The following is a 23,218-nucleotide window of genomic DNA, read 5'->3' on the forward strand; positions in this document are numbered from 1 at the left end:
GGAAAAAGAATGTAAGTTGTGTGTGCTTTAGGGGCCATTAAACGTCTGACTTTGACTCAGGTTGTGATTTCACTGTTTGTGATTTTGAGCCCCACGTTGGGCTCGGTGCTGACAGCTCAGAGTCTGGAGCCTGCTTCAGATTCAGTGTCTCCCTCTCTCTCTGCCCCTCCCCTGCTCATGCTCTGTCTCTCTCTCTCTCAAAAATAAACCTTAAAAATTTTTTTAAATATTAAAAAAAAGATGTTTATGGTTTAAAAAACATTAACAATAAAGAAGGCTAGGGAGTAAAAGTAAAAACTCCTTCTTCTTCCTCACCAATCTTGCCTGTGCCCTCCTTCCTGAGAATAACCACTGTTAACTGTTTGCGTATATCCCCTTGTGGGTGACTCTGTATGTATTTTACCTGGGTTATATGTGTGTGTCTAACCTATCCCTGACACGCCTGCATTTCTCTCAGATGCGCATACTATACACGTTTGCTGCCCTTCCTGATTTCTTGATGGTCATGCCTTGCAATCTTCCTGTCATAGGATTTGATGTCTGTCTACCTCCACTGTCAAAATGCTATGAAATATAAAATCCAAGGAAGCATAAATGGTATTGTTATTTGCAGCACAAGAGGGGGAGTTTCAGAGGGCGGGATGGAGAATAGGAGGACGGTAGTAGTAGGGTAAATGAAAATGTCATCATGACTTTCTTCCTCAGATGGTTACAGGTGGGTGCTTTTTCCAGGTGTGATACTAGGGCCTGTGCACCCTCAATGTGAACTATGCTGTCGGCAGACTAGGGTGGTGTGGTGGACAGGTGTTAGAAGATGACCAGCTGGGCCAGGATGATCCATGGGTCCAGGATTTAGCATCTGGCTGCTTGCAAAATCCCAGCTCTGACATTAGGGCTGTGTGGGTTTATTCAGTTTTCTCTTAAGCACTCAGAAATGTGTTTTCCTCACCTGCCAAATTAAGCAAATAGCAACTTCCGTGCTACACACTTCACTGGGCTGCCATCAAGCCTACCTGAGCTGGCCTTACTGTGGTGGTGACAGAATGTTTCTCTGGGAGAGGGACTGAACAACTCAAGCTGGTTGGGTTGGAACCAAAGGGTCAAGAACTCTTGTGATAAAGCCTCATTTGTTGCTGGTGCTGTGGGTGGCAGGTAGCCTAGAAATGAAGAAACTCTGTGTAGATGACCAATGGATCAGATACCCCTAGCCTCTGGACTTAGGCTTGGATGAGTTGGAGAGTCACCTTTCTGCAGCCAGCGCTGTTGAAGGTGCCCAGAGATCCTTGGTCAAGTCAGAGAAGAGAGCAGATTTGCCAGCTGATTTTAGTTGCCCTGAGGAAGCAGCAGGCTACAGTACTGGCTGTAGTAATTATAGGAATAATAAATAGTAGCAGAAAGCACTTCTATGTCATGGACTGTGTGCCAGGCACTGTTGTAAGCACTCTACATTAATTGACTCAGGGATGCTCTCAACCATCCCTGTGAGGTTATACTGTTCTGCCCCGTTTGTACAAGTAAGGAATCTTAAAGCTTAGAGAGGTTAAGTAACTCGCTTGTGATCGCACAGCTAATAAGAGAGCCTGGATCCGATCCCAGGAAGCAAGGTTCCAGAATAGCTCTTACAGTTTGTTATAGAGTAAATGTCCAGGCCCTTTTACAGAGGCACCTCACAGGGGTTCTTTTCAGCATCACAAAGACATGACTTATGATGCTTATTAGGACCAGAGACCCCAAAAAGCCCCCAAATCAACTTTCACTCAGCCTGGTGACTGTCGTCACACACCAGACCCCATAGGGCATCTTCTGCTGTAGCAGACTGACCTCTCATCTGAATCGACTTCCTCCCCAGCCATAACTTAGCATATGCTCTTCTCGGCACTGAGAACGCCATTCCCTCTTCCTTGTGCTTTAGCGTGAGCTCTGGAACTTCTCCCCACACTAATCCCTAACCCCTTAGCACTCCCCAAGCACCAAGGATGAACAACGCACAAGCCTGCCTTTATGTGTTACCCAATTTTTCCTTCTCCTTTAGTCTGGCCTCCCCAGCCAGGTGCGATGAGAAGCTAGGGTGGGGCCTGCTTCTCCCCTTCACACCCCGCACACAGCACAGCCTCTGTGAAGGCGCGCTCCTTGACCCATGGAAGACAAAGGGTACCTGCTAAATCCTACTGCTTCGTTGGACCTGTGCCCCCACTTCCAGGCAGCCAAACTGGAATGTTGTCACCACTAATCTCAGCCACAAAACCAAAACCAGTCATGCTGCTAACATTTTTTTTTTTACACGTTCTAAAATTTCATTCTTGTTGGACCAGAAGGAGGTCAGATGATTTAACCATTTCCTCAACTCACTTTCAGGTTTTCTGTTGTCTGTTTTCTTGTTCCTTTCAAGTAACTGAAAGCTTTGGGGTTATTATCTTTTAGGAATGCCAAGTCCCCACCTAAAAGTGGACCAAACGGCACCACATAGTAAGAACGAGGGCTCCGCGTCCACCATGATGACCAGGAAGAAGCCAGCCGCAGTTGACAGTGTTGCAATCCCACCAACCCCAGTGTTATCTCTCCTTGCTGCTTCTGCAGCAACGTCCGATGCAGGTGAGCACTTCTCAAATGCTTTGGGTTCATCCCCGTGACGGTGGGCATGGAGAAGAAAGGCCCACTGGGCATGTGCTGTTGCATATAGGTTCTCTGTGTAGTCAACCTCCCACAGACACTGAGAATGCTTCAGCACTGGATTTCAAGTGGGAGGAAAGGAAGGAGATGAGCTCAGGACCTGGGGGCAGAGGCCCGTGATTGGCAACTTAATGACAGCAGTATTAATTATTTTTTATCAAGCCTTAGTAATTCCTAATCTCCACATCAAGGGCTTTACATATGTTATCTCATGTAACTCATGAAATAAGTCTGTGAAATAAATACCTATGTCCTCATTTCAGAAGAGGAAGCTAAGAGTCAAGAAACTTGCCCCCAGACACCTGTGGGCAGTTAGGATTCCAACTTCGGTCTAGTAGCCATGCTCTTCACCCCTGCATTTTATTTGCTCCCTGGCTCACTGGGGTTGAGAGACGGCAACCAGAGTTTCCCCAAGGCCTTGATTCATCCTACCCCGTGATGTCATGAATTCCTCATTAGCCACCAGACTCCTCACTAGCAGTTGATAAAATATAAAATCTTTATTCAGGCATCCCAGATGCTCTGCCTTCCTCTGCTCCCCACATAATCTCCTGGCAGCGCCTCCCTGTTCCAAGAAGGCAGGCCTTGGACTTGGCTTAACACCTTTTTTTGAGGACAAGCTTCCTCAACTCCCATCCCCATCTCCCTATCCCACAGAACTTCAAAGCCCAGCCTCCTCTGAATGCACACAGCACCCAGTGTCTGTACCATGCATTTGCTACCTACTCAGAGACTGCAGAACTGTCTTCCATTAACTTCTTCTCCCTCACAATGAAATTGTACATACCTCAGAGGTAGAAGCCATGATTTAGGTTCTTGCTATCTTCGTGGCACACAGAATGATGGCGCATTGTGGAATTAATGCATTGGTAAATGTTAAGCATATCATAGTATTTAGAAATGCCTATTATACTTAGAAGCCCAAAAGGAGACTCTTTAGTGATATTCATTCTAAACTCATCTTCTAAGTGACCAGGTTGCTTTGAACAGAGAACTCAACTTGTCTTCATACCTACCTCCTTCATGGAAATTATTGGTAATTAGAAAATGCACCCAGTTGAAATAGCAGTAGGAAATATTTGGAGTGACATTTCCCAAACTGAGTTCTGCAAAGTATTAGTAGGTGTTTTGCGGTAAAAGCTATTTTTATAGTTAAGCGAATATAGGGAAAGCTGCTTTATACCTGCCACTCTTCCATAGGGCTTTTCAGATCCTTTAATTGATCAGTGTGTACTCTGAGGTTCCAGGAGGGAGAGACACCAAATTTCACAATCTTGTCTGACCACAAAACCCATTTTTCTGGCAAGAGCTCTTAATATCTCTTGGAAGAGCTGTTCTCCTCAGCTGTTTGAGAAATATCGCTTAGAAGGAATGGAATAGTCTCTTAAGTGTGATCATGAATCTACCCACCTTTCACACGCTAGGTGTGAAGTGAAAAGTTCTTGGTGGAAATGCCAGGTAAATGATGGCTGCAGTGAAACAGAAAGAGGTCAGAGGGAAAGTTGTAGGTGAATGAGGAAGAAGTTATCTGAGACTTGACAGATGGTGCTACCTTTGCAGGAAAGCGTCCAGGCAGAGGGAGTGATGTGGACATAGTCCAGGACACGGGAGCTGGTGTCAAGCATGGAACTCTGAGAAGGGATCACTTGGCTGGAGTGAAAGATTTGGGTTGGGGTCTGCACTATCCACGCAGATAATTACTTATGCAACCTTGTTGGCTAAGCTCTGGAGACCTCCCTTCATGGATTTAGAAATTAGCCTGTATGTTTCCGCCTTTGCTTGCCAAGCACAGATATTTCCCAGGGGCAAAAAAGACAGGTGGTCCGCCATTTTTCTCCCCTCAGCTCTTTCCATCCAGAGTGAGAGAATGTGTTCTTGGGACCTCCTGCTTCCACGGGCTTGCCTCCTCTGTTTGCATTCAGTTGTTTACAAATATGCCAAAAAGGCGTAGAAACCAGGTGGGTATTAAACTTTTAAACCTGCCTCTCTGGTAATCAGAGCTGAGCCAAAGCTCTCGTGTTTCAGGATGCGGGAATGGGCTGTTTATTTTTGGCAGTGCTAAAATGAGACCCTCGTGAGAATTTCACAGATTTGGTCCATTTCCGGGTCTCAGGCTGTGAGGCAGAACTTTGGGGAGAAAACCAGCCAGAGATTTCCCCAGGTGCTGGAGGCCAGACCTTCCTGAGATTCTACTCCCCACAGATAAATGGATTCCCACAAACCTGAGAGAGTTAGGGTCACACAGCCTGGGCTCATGTCCAATACCCTGTTTCACATGTGATTCACACATGATTGCTCCCGAGATTCAGAGATCTGCCTGAGGTCATGCAATTGGATTAGAACCCAAACTTCTTGATTTACTGCCTGATTTCCAGTGGAATCTCACTTCTATCACAGGCTCAACATTAGAAAAGGCAGATTTCTTTCTCCCTAATTATGGGCCCCTACTTCTTTTAGGGAATAGTGAGGAAAAACTCATCATTTGATGTTTTAACTATGGGAAAGCACACAGTAGAAAGGCAGTAAATAGTATCTTGGTTTGATTTCATTTAGTTGTATGCTTCTGCATTAGTCATATATATTTGTGATGAGACAATTCATTTTTGTTTTCTTTAGAGTCCCTTTTTCATCTTTGGCCATAAGTGAGGAAATTTAGAAGTACTTCTGGCCTGTTTTCAATAGGTCATCCTTTTCACAGAATGGTTTTGAAGATCCAGACAAGGGCTGAGGGAGGAGAAAGGAAAGGAGAATAAAACTAAGTGTCTTAGAAAAAAAAACTAATTTGAGAAATCCTGTATTGAGATAAAAAATATATATACTGAAAGAATTCAATTAATTAGAAATTCCTTTCCTTTTAAAATAATGAATGCTACAGGGTGCTTGGCTGGGTCAGTGAAGCATCCAACTCTTGCTTTCAACTCAGGTCCTGATCCCAAGGTAGTGGGATTGAGCCCACATCAGGCTCTGCACTGAGCATAGAACCTGCTTGGGATTCTGTCTCTCTCTCTCTCTCTCTCTCTCTCTCTCTCTCTCTCTCTCCCTCTGCCTCTCTCTGAAATAAAAATAATAACAATAAATACCAACCTATCTAGTACAGGCCCCTGACACATAGTAGACACTGAATAAGTAATCACTGAGTTAAATGAATCATTGTGAGACGGTAGCTGTGTACTTACATAGCACTAAACATGGTGGGAGACATCTGAGAAAAACATGCTCCATCTTGGAAGTTAACAACCAAATGGAAAACATTTGACGGACATGTGGTAGGCTGTTGGTAAATACTTGCCAAATAATTAATCAGTCTATAGTCCTAACGGTATTTTTTCAAATAGGTGATCTTTGTTAAAAAAAAAGGGGGGGGGACATTTCTCACCTTATTTTATCAACATTATAATGTGGGAGAAATGCATATGGTCAGAAGTTAAAAAACATGTCTTTTCTAGCTCAAGTGTGTGTGTGGGTGGATGGGGGTGGGGGTTAAGGGGGAGGGTGTGTTTTGTTTAAGGCAATTTTTAGCTTCTCGGAGTCTGGGAAGCATGCTGATTATGAAGTTATTGATTTGGAGGAAGAGGCAGAAGACGAGCTGCGGGAGAGGCAGGCCAGACTGAGAACATGTCAGTTTGTGAGCTACCGGGAAGGAGGGATGGCCGTGGCTGCCACCGGTGCTCCGGCAGGTCAGCCTTCGTGATCAAACTGCTCAATAGCTATCGATCAGCCACAGTCCCCTGCCACAGTGAAGGGTCTGATTCAAGGGATCACTGTGTCATTATTGTGAGTAATTAGGGCTAATGCAGTAAAGGCTTCAATAAAGTTTGTTCAAAGTGATGCATAATTTGAAATAACTTCTATTGCGCTGTCCCAATCATGATTTAATAACCATATCAGATAATCCATACCTCAATAAGTCAGGCTAATTTTTCTGTTTTCCTACATATTGAACTAACTTCTCAGGAAGGTCATGCAACGTGTAGAAAATGTGTGATTTCACTACTGAAACACACCCCTCAACCTTTGTATTTAACATAAGACTATATGATTAAATAGATTATAATCTATTTATAAACTCTATTTATAAACTCAGTAAAACACCAATAAATTCTCTGTAGTCCTGCACCTGAAAGACTAGTCATAATGATGGAAAAATGCGCAAGCATATCCATTGTGCCCTTCTCTCTCTTTCTCTTTCACACACACACACACACACACACACACACACACACACACTGATTCACACTAGATAGCCTCTCATCTTAAATCCCAGGAGAAAAAAAAGATGTGTTGTTATCACGGTTGTTATCATCAAATCTTAACTGTTCAAGGTGTGGCTGGGCTAGAGCTAACAGAAGAAAGCAGAGGAGCAAAGCTCCTGGTTTGTATCTGTTTCCTATCAAGGCTAATCCATTATTCTCTAAAACTGTGTGATCTTTGTTTAAAAGTACCAAAACCCAGGGGCACCTGGGTGGCTCAGTCAGTTAAGCATCCGACTTCATGGGTTCCAGCCCTGCATTGGGCTCTGTGCTGACAGCTCAGAGCCTGGAACCTGCTTCAGGTTCTGTGTCTCCCTCTCTCTCTGCCCCTCCCCCACTCATGCTCTGTCTGTCTCTGTCTCTGAAAAATGAATAAGCCTTTAGAAATTAAGAAAAAAAAAAACCTACCAAAACCTAAGCAGAAATATCAGGTGGGAGGATGGGTAAAATAGGTAAGGGGGATTAAAGAGGAGTACGATTGCCATGATGAGCACCAGGTGTTGTATGGAAATGTTGAATCACTATATTGTACACTTGAAACTAATATTACACTGTTATCTAACTGGAATTTAAATAAAAACTTTAATAATAATTACAAAATTAAAAAATAAACAAACTACCTGTAAAAGAGAAAAAAATAAATAAATTTCACAAGTGTATTAAATGCTTAGACATTTTGCTTCTGAAGGCAAAGACTGATATTAGGCAAGCCGTTTAACCAACTATCAGCCCCATCAGAACTGACAGATACCTGTAATCAAGATGCAAAACCTTAAGACTGAAAAGTTACCTTCATAGGGGCACCTGGGTGTCTCAGTCGGCTAAGCATGTGACTCTTTTTTTTTTTTTAATTTTTTTTTAACACTTATTTATTTTTGAGACAGAGCATGAACAGGGGAGGGGCAGAGAGAGAGGGAGACACTGAATCTGAAGCAGGCTCCAGGCTCTGAGCGGTCAGCACAAAACCCGACTCGGGGCTCGAACTCACGGACCGTGAGATCATGACCTGAGCCGAAGTCGGACACTTAACCGACCGAGCCACCCAGGCGCCCCCTGACTCTTGATTTTGGCTCAGGTCATGATCTGGCAGTTCTTGAGACTGAGCCCCACGTTGAGCTCTGTGCTGGTAGTATGGAGCCTGTTTGGGATTCTCTCTCTCTCCCTCTGTCTCTGCCCCTTTCTTGCTCACACTCCCTTTCTCTCTCTCTCAAACTAAATAAATAAATAGATCTTAAAAAAAAAAAAAGAAAAGTTACATTCACAAATAAAAGAATACATTCTTAATTCTAATGGAATTAGAAAGAAATCCAGTATTCTAGTGGCTGGAGCAAAATAATCACGAAAATTGCTTCTGACCACCAAATTCTAGCATTTCTGACTTTGCAGTTAACCAACTGCTATCAATGGAGAGGGTCCCAGAGTAATGAAATAATATTCAGATGCAAAAAGCAACAAATTCCTTTGCAAGAATTGTAAAATTATTTCTTTCATGTGCTTTGAACCTACGTGGAATCATCCTCTGACGCTCCTAGCCAAAATAGCGAATCAATTCAGCCAAAAGCCTTGTCTTTCAAACAACCAAAATAGAGCAAATAAATATGCAAGTTAATAGGATTTGGAACATCTCAGGGCTATAAGTATACAAACTGAAGAAGTCTTCAAATTGTAAAATAAATTCCTATAAGGCCAGATTAATCACTTAAAATATACAGTAGAGAAACGTCAGAAAAGATGTAGAGAAAATAAAGCTTTATTTTTAAAAATCAATTGTTCGGGTGCACCTGGGTGGTACAGTCAGTTTAAGTGTTTGATTCCTGACCTTGGCTCAGGTCTTGATCTCGCAGTTCATGAGTTTGAGCCCAGCATCTGGCTCTGTGCTCTCAGTGTGGAATCTGCTTGGGATTCTGTCTCCCTCTCTCTCTGCCCCTCTCCCACTCATGCTTGTGCACGCGCGCGCTCTCTCTCTCTCTCTGTCAAAAATAAACATAAAAATTAATTAAATGACATTTAAACATTTAAATGTCATTAAAAACTGAATTCTTCAAATTGCCTGAAAAGTGCTGCCTATGGGCCCATGTTGAAGCAGCACAGAATGAGTCTGTTTGCCTGGAGACCTCTACTGAATGTGAGGCTCATGAAAAGCCCCCTCCCCTTGGCTCTGGGCCATGAAGAGACCCAGTAGGATTGGAAACTTCTGCACTTCCTTGAAGATCCCATCACACCAAAGGCCTTCCGAAAAACCTCCAAAAATTATTTTTATTTTTGCCCCATAAGGAAGAAACAAGCCCTTTTCTGATTTGATACAGACCTCTAGAGCAGCTGAGCTGTCCCCATGGCCAAAGCTACAAGCGTCCTAGAGAAGCACCAAACACTCCAGAATCTACCCCCTGCCTCTTCTGCTCCAACCACATCTCCTTAGAAATGTTAGCCAGCACCAAACTCCTTGGGAATCCTACAGTAAGAGTGTGATTTTCAAAAAACTAAAAACTCAGGTCAAAAATTCACTCAACTCTTTAATGAGGAAACCAACATGGTGATAAAGCTGATCCAGAGAAGAATTAGAGGGACAGGACATTATAGGAATGTAAGCACTGAAGAAAGAACATCAAGAGAGATGGCTCAGTTAATGTCCTAATGGGCAATAAAACCATAACCTCTGGGCTTATCTTTGCTACCAGTCAGAAATCATTTGCATATTTTTTGAGCAAAAATCTTCAAGTTAACATATTTCCTGGCAGAGTCTGGGCCTGTAATCAGTAATGGGTAGCAAATGCAACAAAGCTACATTTCCCTAGGTAATTAATCATGGGGGCAGGCCTGTAAAATGGTACTCTAGGAATCCAGAAAGACATGCACCCTTCCATTTGCCTTGTTTCTACATTTGGCCCATTTTTCTTCACACCACACATGGGCCATGCACTGCTCTACTTGAATGCATATATCCTTGCTTCAGATCATCTACACTGAGATCTCAGTGCTACACGTAACAGCTGGCTGATCTTGGTCCTCAATGCTCACATCTGTAAAATGGAGGAAAGCATACTACCTAGTGTAAGAGGATTGTGGTGAGGAATAAATGAGATAGCCCTTGTGAAAATCTTAGCAGAGTGCCTGGCACATAACAAGAGTTTAGCAAATGAGCACTGTTGCCACTGCTGTGGTTGTTATTGTCATTGCCATTGATTATCTGTTTTCCATGCGGGATGTTCCCCTCTCCCTTCACCCACCCTTCAAGCCATATAGATGGCTAATTCATTACCATTCTTCAGTACAGAGCATGGTGACTTCAACTCTACGAATCCTTCCACATTTTCTATATTCCATGACCCCCTATTATAAGCCCATTGATAATTGACTCCTGTATTTAATATGGTGTCTGTGCTCATGCCTGTGCCCCATGCTGGACTGTCCCTTCCCCTATTGTCAGATCCTACTCAACTTTAAAATCCCAGTACCTAGCACCCAGGTGGGCAAACAATAGATAATCATTAAATATTAGTCAAAATGAACAGAACAACAACTTTTTCATGCATAAAACCATCTGGTGCATGAAAATACATACCTCAGAATTATATTCATTCAAGTTGAGAGACAATGATTTGCCTTTATTTTCCATTAGTACCAGAAACAGCAAACCATCCAAAGAATGGTCAGCAGAAGCAGCTACCTGAAAGGGACCTCCAGGGCCTCCAGAATCTTTTGTTCAGTAATGGCAGACCAGGTCCTGGATAATCCACCAGGATATTCACAAGGCAAGATTATTTTCAAGTTAAAGAGTCAGCCTATATGGCACAGTATACATAATACACGAGTGTGTTTTTATTCCGAGAGGAGAAGGAGGGACTTGTACACGTGTCTCCCTTCACTCCGTTCTTCTATGATATTTGGGGGATGAGCCACTCAATGGAAAGCTAGGCTGTAATTTAATTATTTTATATATAATAGTCTTGCATTGTGCCCAGAGTGTTGGCTTCCCAAGAGCAACAACCATATTTCCTATTTCAGGTTTGCCCCCTTCAGTGAGTATCAAGTATCTCATAAATCCCCAGAACCTTGTGTTGTTATATGGGATGAAAATAAGAGAAGCAAAAGCCAGGCTGTTGAGCAACTTGTAATCATATTTGGGTGTCAAGAACCTTGCAAGGTGCTGGGTACATCGTAAATACTCAATAAACATGCCTGGACTTGATTTAACTATTTTTTTTTCCCCCTCCAGAGTTGAGATTTTAGGAAAGACTGAAGGTGTAATAACAGGTTTGAAAGTGCTGTGTCTGTAAGGAACTTAACTCAATTTATCTTCTCTGAATGCTTCGTACAGATTATGCTTCCCAACCACCTCTTGCCACAGTCAGACCCTCTTAAAAATAGAGTAATGATAATAATACATTTTATCTTCTTCCCAGTGATGGTATCATTCACACCTCCATTGAAGCCCAGTGGGAGGTTTGGCTGTGAGGCATCACACGCAGGGGGAGTCAGGTGCGATTATTGTAATGAGGACACCGTGCTCAGCGAAATGCGGGAAAGAAAACCTCCTATACATGAAGCGATTTCTATTAAGATACTCATTTTATATCAAATATTCAAACTCCTCTTTATAAATCGAAGAGAGTGAAAAGAGACTCTTCTAGGGGGAGATTTTATGTGGCCAAGAACGAAAGGGCACAAATATTTTATGATCAGTTTTGAGATGAAAGTGGTGTGCCTGCCTCATTCACGGGCTCTTTCCATTTCCACAGGTCTAATTAGATTGTTGGTTTAATGGTGGCGAGATAATTTAGTGGCCAATGAAAGCAACTGTGTTAATGAGAATGGGGGACAGTGCTTTGGGTTTCCTGTAATTAATGGAGAGTTTTTGAAAAACTTCTTGGTTCCAGTGAAGTTGGCATACTGTGCCCAGCTGTTGAGAACGGAGGCGAGGTCTTTCCTGCTCATTGCTGTGGAAATGGCCTCAGGCAACGTAGAAGAACTGTGTAATGACTGTCATTAAGAATGATCTTTAGTGGTCCAGGCAGGCTATAGTCTGTCTACAACAGAGAAGAGACAGAGAAAGAGGGATAGGGAGAAAGGAGGCAGTGAGGGAAAAGAGAGTAAGGATTATAAAACAGACATGGCAGACAGACAGACAGGCTGACCGCACTATCCCTCACCGGTCAGCCCCCTCCATTCCACCTTTGGGAGCAACTAGAATGATGCCCCAGCATCCTCCCAGGGAATCTCCTTCTCTTGTTGCATAAACTGGAGTCCGACCAAACAAGACTGGGTTAGACCGCATAGAAGGGCTTTCCACTAATCCCTTCATGGCAGAGATAAGAAAATTGAACCCAGAGAGGTGAACTGAACTACAAATCTGGCCTGAGTAGGAATTAGGAAACCTGGATTCCTGGCCACCACATGGATATGTAGTGGAAAGTGGATTTGGAATTCAAGGACCAGGGTTATCATACAGCTTTTCAGAACTTACTAATTCTCTTAGTTAAGTCGCTGAGCCTTCTGAGACTTGTGAGTCTCAGTTTCCCCATCAGTGAAATGGGAAAAGTGATTTCTGACCTTTAGGCCGTGGTGCAAAAGAAATGAAATAGCGGATGAAAACACCAATCACATATTCGAAACAATATATCACTATATCTTGACCCCTCTCATGTCAAGAATGAAGTCATGCCCTGTAATGATTTAAGCATATTAAGTCATAATTTAGTCATGTTATGACTCAAATCATAACATCCATTAACTATCTTAAGAATTTTTTTCCTCACTCACTGCTCCAAATACCTTTATATCTCAGGGCACAGTCAAAGCCTCCCAAAACACCCATGAGGGTGTTAAATGCTATATCAAGTTCATCTTACTGGAACTTTTGTAAGGCTTTGTTACAGTTGTCAAATTTTTTTTTAAGTATCTGCCACACTGATACATAGACGATTAACCCCTGCCCTAGGGAACTTTCATGCTATTTGGGAAGGCCTGACTCTAAAACATGAGATGACCAAATAATATTAACAAGTGAAGAGGCTGAATAACACTCTCAGATCCTAACAGAGATATCACTGAGCAATGGATAAGTTATGAATTTCCAACCAAATGGTACTAGAGGAGATTGGGGGATATGGTAAAATAATCTGGGAAGAGAAGGACTGAAAGAGCTTTCTGGGGATGGATTGAATTAAATAAGCAGATGGGAGCAGAGGGACAGGTTTACAATGTCTCTGAGATAGGAGTATGTGTGGAAATAATGACCAGTGAGGCTGGAAGAGAGATTTGGGGTCAGAATATGGAGAACCTGAAATTCTAGAATGAGGCACAGTAAACCTTATGAGAGGCAGTGATAGCAAGATAGCAGCCATGGGCCAATAGCTATCTGCAGTTGTACTCTGTTTGGCTTACAGGGGGTTACACATTTTTAAAAACTCAGTTTGTGAACCACGGATTTACCTAATAATCAAGAGTTTTGGCTTTTTGAAATTCAGACTATCTGGTTAACTTTGGGCTTAGGTTCCTACCTGGGAACAACTGATTGATACAAAATAACCTCAGCCCTGTTAGATGGGTTATATTCTCTTTCATTTCTTATTCCCCCGGCCCAGCCCACGCTTCCCCCAATCTTCCTTCAGGGTCCTGACCAACTTCACTCATTATACTAGCAGCCTGGCCCCCTACAGGGAGCCATCAAAGGCATTTGGACTGGACAAAGTAACAGGATCAAAACAATGTGCAGGAACTCCTAATCTAGCAGAAGTAGCAGGAATAGTCTGTAGTAACATCTTGTGTTATTTAACTATGGAATTTGGAGGTTGGAGGAGGCCTTTGAGATTGTGAAATTGAGAGAAATTTGGCACTCTGATGCAGTCAATAGTAGAAAAGTAACAGGGAAACCCAGGCTTTCTTACTCTATCTAGCTCCCTGTCTTCTTCACTTTCTTAAGGAAATATCGTTTGAAACTGGCTTTGAAATAGGGCAGCCCTTGCTTGCATCCTTCAGTCCATCACGTCTAAGATGTGTGCCCTTGGGAAAACGATTTAACCTCTGAGGTCCCGGTTTTCATCTCTGTACAGCAGAGGCAGTAATGTTCTCATGTGGTTGTGATCACAATTAAATGAGGATGCATGTGAGATACTGCAAACTGCACTCTAGGTTCCCCAAAAATGTTCATTTCTTCCCCTTTCTCTTTCACATGATAGCAGGAATGTTACCTTGTATCATCTTACCTGTAGACTCCATGGTATGATACAAAGTTGTTGTTACCAAAGTAAATGTTGAGTAAATGAATAATCAAAGACGCTGCACACCTCCCCAGCAAAGAATGAAAGTCCTTGTTCTCCCCTCCCCTCCCCCACCCAGGGCTCCTACAATGTGACATCTGTTACTTAAATGTCCTTTGTAACTAACTCTGTTAGTGTTTTTTTTTTTTTTTTTATGATGTCTGCTTTTGAAAGGAACACAAGGAGAGAACTCAGTGGCTTCCACCTGTTGAATCCTCTTCCCCAGCAATTGTTACATGTTTCCTTGATAGCGCTTTCAACTAAGAGAGACCAGATAGCCTTCTCACAATAATGAGGAAACACGCCATGTGCAGTTTCAAAAGACAGAGAGAAGGTACTAATGGAGGGAATTTCAACTGTTCAATGATCCCAGCAATGTCTGAACACCCTGTGTGGCCTGGACCCAGGGCTTGCCCCATAAAGATGAGAGAGCTGAGAACAAAAGAGAGTAAGCCTGATATTACCTTTAAATTCAGCGGGGGATGCAGGCCAGCCTCATGCAGTGTTCCTGGGTTGCGAGGTATAGTTTCAATGTTCAAAAACACTCCTCCAAGGAATTTTCTTGCCTTCCAATACCTGAAGATATTTTGAGAGGACTTTTCTTATTTTGAAAATCCAGGTTTGTTAGTGCCTAAATATTAAGCCACAATCCTGGTCTTTGTCTCATGCGTGTTGCCAGAGTTAAGTGATTTGGGCTTTACATATGGAAAGTTCATTTTGTTGTGTAATTAATGGGAAGCAGACTTTGGGAAGCTGATGATCCAAGCCCTTATTTATATGAGAGCATATGTCTGTGTTCTGTTTATGACTCACTCTCTTACTCCGCGCATTGTAACTTGGGTTTGTTTACACTAACTTTTCCTAGAATCCAAGCCACATGGTATATGAGCCAATAATTTATGGTCTCTAAAAGGGAAAGATGATGAATGAGCCTTTTCCTCTTAAATTGTCAAATCTTAAACTGAGGAAGAAGTATTTGCTGTCTTGAGTCTGTCCAAGCTTATATTTGGAAAAAAAAAAAAAAAAGGTAATGCAAAAATTAAAAAAAAAAAAAAAAAAAAAAAAAAAAACCACTACTGGCATAGTGCTTAGAACTTGAATGTATAGGTATTTGCCAAGACAGCATATGACCACTCCCCCACAATATACCATTTAATTCTGATCCAAATGTTCAGCAATGAAAAGACCATTCATCCTCTCTCTTCCTGTCTCTCTGTCTCTCTTGTCTCTCTGTTCCTCTCTGTCTCTGGCTCCTATTTTTGATGGTAGCTAAGTAAAATATAATACATAAAAATGTCTCCCTTTTTCAGGAGCCCCATCATTTTAATCAATCTGTGGGCTTAAATGTTCAAGCTGCTTTTCTTAAAGGCACTTAATAAATTCCAAACTTATTTTTGTCATTGAATCTGCATGTCTATGGAGTGGTTTGGGTATCAGTCTATATTTCACAGTACTTCAGTGCTATGGTCATAGCTTAGATCCTTCAGACAGGTAATGGTGCTCTGAGGAGAGTAGGGAACAGCTGAAATATGTGAAGATCTAATTTAATTTACAGTGATTTGGATCCCCTTCAATAAATCCTTTCATATTTCACACACAGCCTTTACAAAACAGACAGTAAGTGTTGGTTTAGGTCAAGTCACATAGATTGATCTCAATTCAAGTAAGTCAGCTGAACTCTGTACTGGTCACATGGGGGAGGAAGCCATGGAATGGCGTGTCTAACACAGAGCCTGGCACAGAGTGGGCTTAGTCAATGCTTCTTCCAAGAATGAATGAGAATGGATAAGGCATGGTCCTTGTTCCTTAAGAAAACATAATTTAAAAGGAGAGAGAAATGCAGATTGATCCCATAATCTTAACACAGGACAGACTATATGAAATGCTGTCAGAAAGATACAAGCAATGTAGAGGGGACCAAAAAGATTAATATTGAAATGAGAGTCCTCGGTGGCTTTTAGAGGAATATCCAATTAAACTGAATTCCAGCAGAAATTAGAAGGCACTGGATGCATACTGACTATTGTTTTGTTTCTTCGTTTTTCTTTTCCTTTCTTTTCTTTTCTCACTAGGGCAGGAGAATTGCCTGTGGATAAAAGAAAAATGTAAGACTCCCCATCCCCACCCAATCCAACATCAGATGCAATATCCTCTCTCTCAGAAATAATAGAGTTGGGCACACACCTGTAGGCAATGCAAATTCATTGTTTCTGTAGCACATCCATCATCTACTGACCAGACAGACACAAAAATACGTGAAAGTCTAAAGCAATGGGTATAAATTCCTTGTTTTTATGAAGAATACAGGGGTGTGTGTGTGTGTGTGTGTGTGTGTGTGTGTGTGTGTAAATTACCATTTTTTTCTTGAAAACCTTAAATAAAGAGAAAAGCAATAGCGTATATTTGGGTCACACGAATCATGCCCAGAAGGAGATAAAGGGACAGTTATTAACTCTGAGGGTATTCAAACCCTCTGTAAATTTTACAAATCTGGGCAGTCTCTGGGAAAACAAAATTAAGATTCAAAACTTTCATAACAGACTAGAACACTGGACGAAAACCAATAAAATAAAACTTTGCAGATTTAAATAGAAAGCTTGTATTTAAGCTCAAAAACCCATTCCACACAGCAATGGCCAGGTTTGGTAGCAGTTTATATGGAAGCATTTAAGGGAGTTAATTGAGCTTCTATTTAATATGAGCCAACAGTGTGATGTTGCTGGAGGAAAAAAAACAACTTTGCAGGTTTTATTTATTTATTTTTTATGTAGTTCTCATTAACGGAAGTGTAGTAGTGCCTTGATCACAGAAATTAATCAACCCAATCTTTCTGCATAATCATTTCATACTTGGAAAATCAGTTCAATCCCAGGCACCAAAATTTAAGATGAGATTTGACAGACACTAAAATCTCCAGAGGAACAGGATCAAAATGGAACATAGTCTAGAATTCATTTCATATGAAACACAGATGAAGGAAGTAAGGATGTCTTACCTGGAACAGAGAAGACTTGGAGGTATATGACTTTTTATTTATTTTTTTTACAAGTAAGGTTCCTGCCAAGGAGTCAAGAATTTGTCTAGAAACACAGAACTGAGGAGTGAAAAGTCTAGACTAGAACCTTATTCTTACAACATCCCAGGCAGTGTTTTCTATCAGATCATAAATAACAAGCCTGAGGATTTAAGTAAACAAATGCAATTATTAAAACTAGGAAGAAAAATAAAGCACGGATACCTACTATTTGACAGAATTCCTAAAGCTCTCACATGGTCAACAGGATTTATTTTATCTGAGCCTAAATATTAAAAATGTAAATGTTTTCATGAAATCATATTTGCCACATTATTCTTTGTTCCCTGTTTTTCTTTTCTTTGTTTTTTTTTTCAAAATTTAAACGAGAAAATCTCTCACAATCAAGTATGAACACACAGCTACAATAATTGGTGTATTATATAAGGGATGGTATTTATGGTTAAGGATACAGTTATGCCACGTTGGAGAGGAAGGGAAAAAGAAATATAAAGAGGCCTTTGAGAGGGTGTGACCACCCCCGCCGTGTGACCACCTGGCATGCTGTGAGACTCAGCAGATGTAGCGTCAAACTTTTTGGCGTTAACTGCATTTCTATCCAGCCTCTCAAGTTGTCTACTCAGTCTGCTGGGGCTTGAGCCACATGCAACAGACAAAAGCCAAAGTTAATTGAAAGAAACAGAGTAAGCCTAAATGGCCCTCATATTTCCCAGTTTAAGAGTGCCACCACTTACAGTTCATTCCTCGCCAAAAGCCTAGGAAGCCACTGTGGCCCTAATAAGCATCATGCCCAGAAAGACTCCCAGCTTTGAAACTCTTCTGTGACCCCTTCCGGGGCAGTTCCTACTAACGAATATGCCCAGTGTGCCTTAGAGACAGAAAAAATTGCCTCTGTTGTTCATCTCCTGATCTCTGAGCTCTCTCCCTTCACCTAGCTTTCTTAGGACTGACCAAGTCCTGGTTACCTCCCCTAGAGGCTCCCTGAGGGACCTAGCTGCATTCTTCCTCTGTGCACTTTCTCTCTGGAGATGAGTTACCACTGCCTTTATCTGTCCAAAGCCACAAGTGGTTCTCCCAAAGCTCACCTCATGAAATGACTGGCATTATTTCCCTGTGGTCAGAGAAGTCAAGGATGCTGAAAACCTAGGGAGCAGGAGCTCAGAAATGACTAACCAAGAGGCATCCAGGTCTGCCTCCAACCTTACTGTAGAAGCTCTCCATGGATAGGACACTGTTCCAACTGCCATGGAATTACATGCAATTCAATTAAAGCTGCTCCAGGGAATATAAAAATTATTGATACCCAGACTTTAGTCTCTAGGAGCTTATGATGTGAAATAATCCAGCAAGATATATTAAGCAAGAATCTACTGTGAAAAAGACACTACGCTCTTTGTCACAAGGTGTATGAAAAACACGTGCGGTCTGTCTTTGAGAAGCTTTAATGCTTCTTACGCTGTGCACGTGGAAAGTTAAGATCTTCTAGAATTAAATACTGAGTGAATAAACTCTTCAGGGGTTTAGAAACAGAAAGGGCAACTTTAAAGCAGCCCAAATTTTTGATCATGTGGTGATATCACTAACATACTTTTGAACAGAAATTCCATGTAAACACTATTCAGAATATACACACTCATATTTTAAAATATGAACTTTGGGGGCGTCTGGGTGGCTCAGTCAGTTAAGTGTCCAACTTGCGGCTCAGGTCATGATCTCACCGTTGGTGAGTTGGAGCCCCGTATTGGGCTCTGTGTTGCCAGCTTAGAGCCTGGAGCCTGCTTCGGATTCTGTGTGTCCCTCTCTCTGCACCCCTTCCCTGCTCACTCTCTGTCTCTCTCTCCCTCTCAAAAGTAAGTAAACATTAAAAAAAATTTTAAATATAAACTTTGAAAGGTTGAGCTAAATCTGAAATCATGTTGTTAAAATAATTTTAAATTTCATTTAACTTTGTGTTAAGGAAACAAAAATATTTTCACTGCTATCAAAATTTTACACTCATTTTAATATTTCTTTCTAAAAATGTTTTGGGAGGGCCAACTAAATGAGTTTGAATATTTCTTTTTGAAAACCTTGTGTTTTTTTTTAACACTTGTGATAAACCAATTTGAAGCTCTGATTCCAAATTTAGTTTGTTTCAATACTCATTAGTAGATGTTGTAGATTGAAAGGGTATTTCACATAAACATATATCCAAGAGGACAAAGTGCAGCATTTTGCTTAAATCAGAATACGGTAAAACCTTGTTTTTATGAGCATAACAAACCTTGGTTTGTGAGCATAATTTGTACCAGAAACATGTTTGTAATCCAAAGCACTTGTGTATCAAAGCTAATATAAAGAACCATGGGCTCATGACATTCACCCTCACATTGTACTACTCCTACTGCAAGACATAGCTTGTTTATCAAGTTAAAATGTATTAGAAGTGTTTGCTTGTCTTGTGGAACACTCCCAAAACAAGTTACTTACTTGCAATCCAAGGTTTTATGTACTGTTTTTTCAGTCCCATCCATCAGTTAAGCAAAGGTGGTTGAAATTGGTCTAACCAACTTCCTTGACAATCAGATGGTCTTGTATATCAAAAGGCATTGCATTGTTTCATGAGTTCAAATCTCTGAAACTCTTCATTTGGAGGTTAACTCTGTTTACAAGATTTTTTAATTTGCAGATCTAAGGAATTTTATAGGTTATAATATATCATTTTCAGTAACAAAATTGCCAATGGAAACATTTTCAATCAGTTGTCAAAAATGCTGTCTCAAGTATGAGTTTCCTCCTAAAAGCGGTTAAATTATTTCCCATTTTACCCTAAAGAGACATTAAGTTGTTTGTATTTTTCACTGACAGCCCATGGACAGCACAGCAAAGGTGAGAACATTTAGAACCCTTGTCTTTTTACACAAGAAACTGCCAAAATTCATCTCTGAAAATGGCAACTCTTATATAGTTTGCTAAGAGAAACCAATAAAACTGCATGGCATGTGACATATTTCATGGATATTCCTGATCTTATGACTAAGTAGTTTGATTTTTTTTCTTTTCAAAGATCTTAATTTCCTAAAAAGAACCATAAGGGCTGACCTATTATAGCATTTTGAATATAGGATGTGCCCTTCCCAAAAGTAAGAAACTGATGGATATGCCCGCCAACCCCCTTAAATGAACGTGACCTGTCCCCCTTCTCCTAGGTACCTCCTGCCCAGCGGTGACAGGTGACACATCTGATGTACAGCCCAAATAAGGGCATCACAGTTACCCCAAACATTAAGCATTAGAATGCTTAGCTTAGTTCTTACTTTTTAGATCAAATATAAGTAATATAAATAAAAACTATTAATATGTTTTTCTTGTAGCCAGGTAGATAGTCCTGCTTCCTCCATGGGAACATGCACCCCACTAAGAAAGTGGCTGAATTAAGAGGTGATCAGAGCTGGAGGGGCACAGAGGCTATGAGTGATGTGGGCAGAGTTGCAGAGGCAGCAGGACAATGTGAGACAAGTTCCTGGATCCCTAATGCCATAATGTCTCCCAGAAAATGTAGGGGAGGCACCCTGGTGGCCCTTGCTGCTTCAGAGCTCTCCTCGTGAACATGTACATCCCGCTGCTTCATTTTCTCCATCAGCCAAAAGGCCCACTTTGCCTCCAACCCTCACTTGTCCCAGGGAGAATGAGAAATAAGAGCAGAACAAAACCAGGATCCCCACCTTCCCCCCGCTCCCCCCAGCCACCAAGGCACTGCAGCCAAGATAGGATGTTCTTTACCTTAAACCCCTAAGTGGGAGCTGCCCTGGAAGAATCAAGCAGGTACTGTGTGCTTCACACAAGCCAGCCACATTTTCAAAGAAACCCCAAACTGTACTATGCCTTTAAAAATAGAATGGAGACACCTTTATATCATGACAAATCTCCCACATCTGCTAACCCTTAATTCTAAATTACAGCTTTGAAATTGTAAAGCAGTACTACGGCACTTAGGCTGATGACCAACAGCAACTCAGATGTGCCCTGCCTTGCAGAAGCCTCACCAACAGAGGCAACTTGCCATCTTTTTTAAAAAGAGCCTTTAAGGCCAGGATTGTATAAGGTTAATTTAAATTCTAGGGAAAAAGGAAGAACGTTTGCATGCCAAGGCAAGTTGCTTCATACATCCCATTAAAAAATAAAAGGCTGCATTAGGAAAACAAGAGATCATTACTGAGTTAAGTACAAAGTACCAAAAAAAAAAAAAATGCACAATTTCATGGGAGAACATTAAACAAGTGAATTCCCTTGAGCTTGTATTTGCTGACCATGTGTTGCTATATGCCAGTTCCATGTGCTACTGTGTGAATGAGCCTGGACTGGGGATTCTGGGAGTACGAAGAAATAACATGGCTTCTGCCTTCGAAGGATCTTAACTTGGATCACCATACAATGTAATTCATACTGCAGCTGTCTGCCTTGATTGAGGGAAAGAGTGTTCCAGCCCTTTCCACCCTAGGAGGCAACTCCAGGCAGTTCAACAGTCCTCCCAGTATTACCTCCCTCCCTGCAGGGATATTTAAACAGCAAGAAACATTCTAACGAATCTAGAGATGAATTTGCTTCCCTTTCTGACACACCCAGAACTTTCTTCTCAAATTAAGATGTGTCTTGCACATGGACAAAGTATAGTCTCCAAATCATTAGCACCTATTTTGGAGGAACTTTACATATAACTAAGCCTTGTTAGCCTCTCTCTTGCTCACAGTGCCTATCCTACATCTGCAAAGTCAGTGTGCAAAACACAGTGCTAAGTCCAGTCTTTGATTATCATAAAAGACGTGACCAAATCAACAAATGCTGATGAGCCAATCCTCTGATAATGGGAACTAAAAGACAGAAAAGCTACATCTGGGCCCAAAACCAAGTCAACCATTTGCATGACAATTTTAAATACAGAGAAAGGTCTAGAAGATGATTTGCTTTGCAGTTATGAAGACATGAATTTTCATTTTGCCTTGGCCACTCATAATTATTTTTTAAAACTAACAAAGAGCAGGCAAGATATGGGCCCATTATAAGAAGGAGAGCAAATATGGAATCAATCTTTGCTGCAAGAGCCCAGAAATTACTGTCTAATAGTGAAACAATTTGAAGAGAGAAAAATCTGAAAACATTTAGAGGGACAATGAAATCATAAGCAATAAGGAGAAAGATTTGTGAATATCGAATCCTGCCAAGACCAAAGTCCTCGCCCCCCTCCACCACCACTAGGATTTCAAAATAATTTGAAATTATTCCACCTCACATTTGGGAAGCCAACTGATAATGAGAATAGGAAAGAATTACAGCAATCTTTAAATCTAGAAGGGAATTTTGAGAGTATCTAGTATAACTGCCCAATGTAATAGATGAGGAGAGATCCAGAGAGGCTAAGATGTTCATCCTAGTTCAGATTTGTTTCTAGCTGCCCCTGCAGAGTCCTTCCCACTGCCCTGCCCTCTGCTGCAGTTCTCATGCAGGCGTAACAAACCTGAACTGAAATATTTGGATTATACATATACGGGCAAAATACAATTCAGATGTTCAGTAGATGTGGATACCTCCCCCCCACCTCCAAAGTTTACAATGTAAAAAAGAAAGAGGCATATTAAGTCTTAGCCCCTGATGGCATCAATGGAGATTGGGCCCTGATACGTTTATTCAGTTGGTCACAGCATAAAAGCCAGAGCACTTAATCATTCTCCCAGCCCATTAAGCCAGGAGGGTAGCTACCAGCAGGAATTTTCTAGGGTGATGATACATGCCTTTTGCTGAGGACATTTCTTATCTTTCAAAAATTATTTTGGTGACAGAGCCCAAAAGGGTGAAAAACCAGACCACCCTACAGTCCTAAGATGTAAAGAAAGATGTTTTATTGCCACTTGCCATGTATATGTTTTCAACCAGGTATTATGGAATTATCAAGTATATACCAAAGTAGGCAGAATAGCATAATAAACCTCAGTGTACCCATCACCCAGCTTCAGTAATATTAACTCAAG

The 23,218-nt window shown here is 41.4% G+C and overlaps 1 protein-coding gene across 4 annotated transcripts in view; it reads left to right on the top strand.

Moving 5' to 3' along the window:
- Positions 1-23,218, top strand: part of SETBP1 (SET binding protein 1) — a 376,778-nt gene that overhangs the window by 343,531 nt on the left and 10,029 nt on the right. For 3 of the 4 annotated variants that reach the window (XM_045457590.1, XM_045457591.1, XM_045457592.1), the window contains exons 5-6: positions 2,422-2,592; positions 16,252-16,284. In XM_045457590.1, the coding sequence (XP_045313546.1) occupies positions 2,422-2,592; positions 16,252-16,284 (204 nt within the window). The remainder of the gene's footprint in view (positions 1-2,421; positions 2,593-16,251; positions 16,285-23,218) is intronic. The other variant, XM_045457593.1, reaches the window with a different exon arrangement.

This window comes from Leopardus geoffroyi, chromosome D3 (assembly GCF_018350155.1).
Source record: "Leopardus geoffroyi isolate Oge1 chromosome D3, O.geoffroyi_Oge1_pat1.0, whole genome shotgun sequence".
In the NCBI taxonomy this organism is placed as follows: domain Eukaryota; kingdom Metazoa; phylum Chordata; class Mammalia; order Carnivora; family Felidae; genus Leopardus; species Leopardus geoffroyi.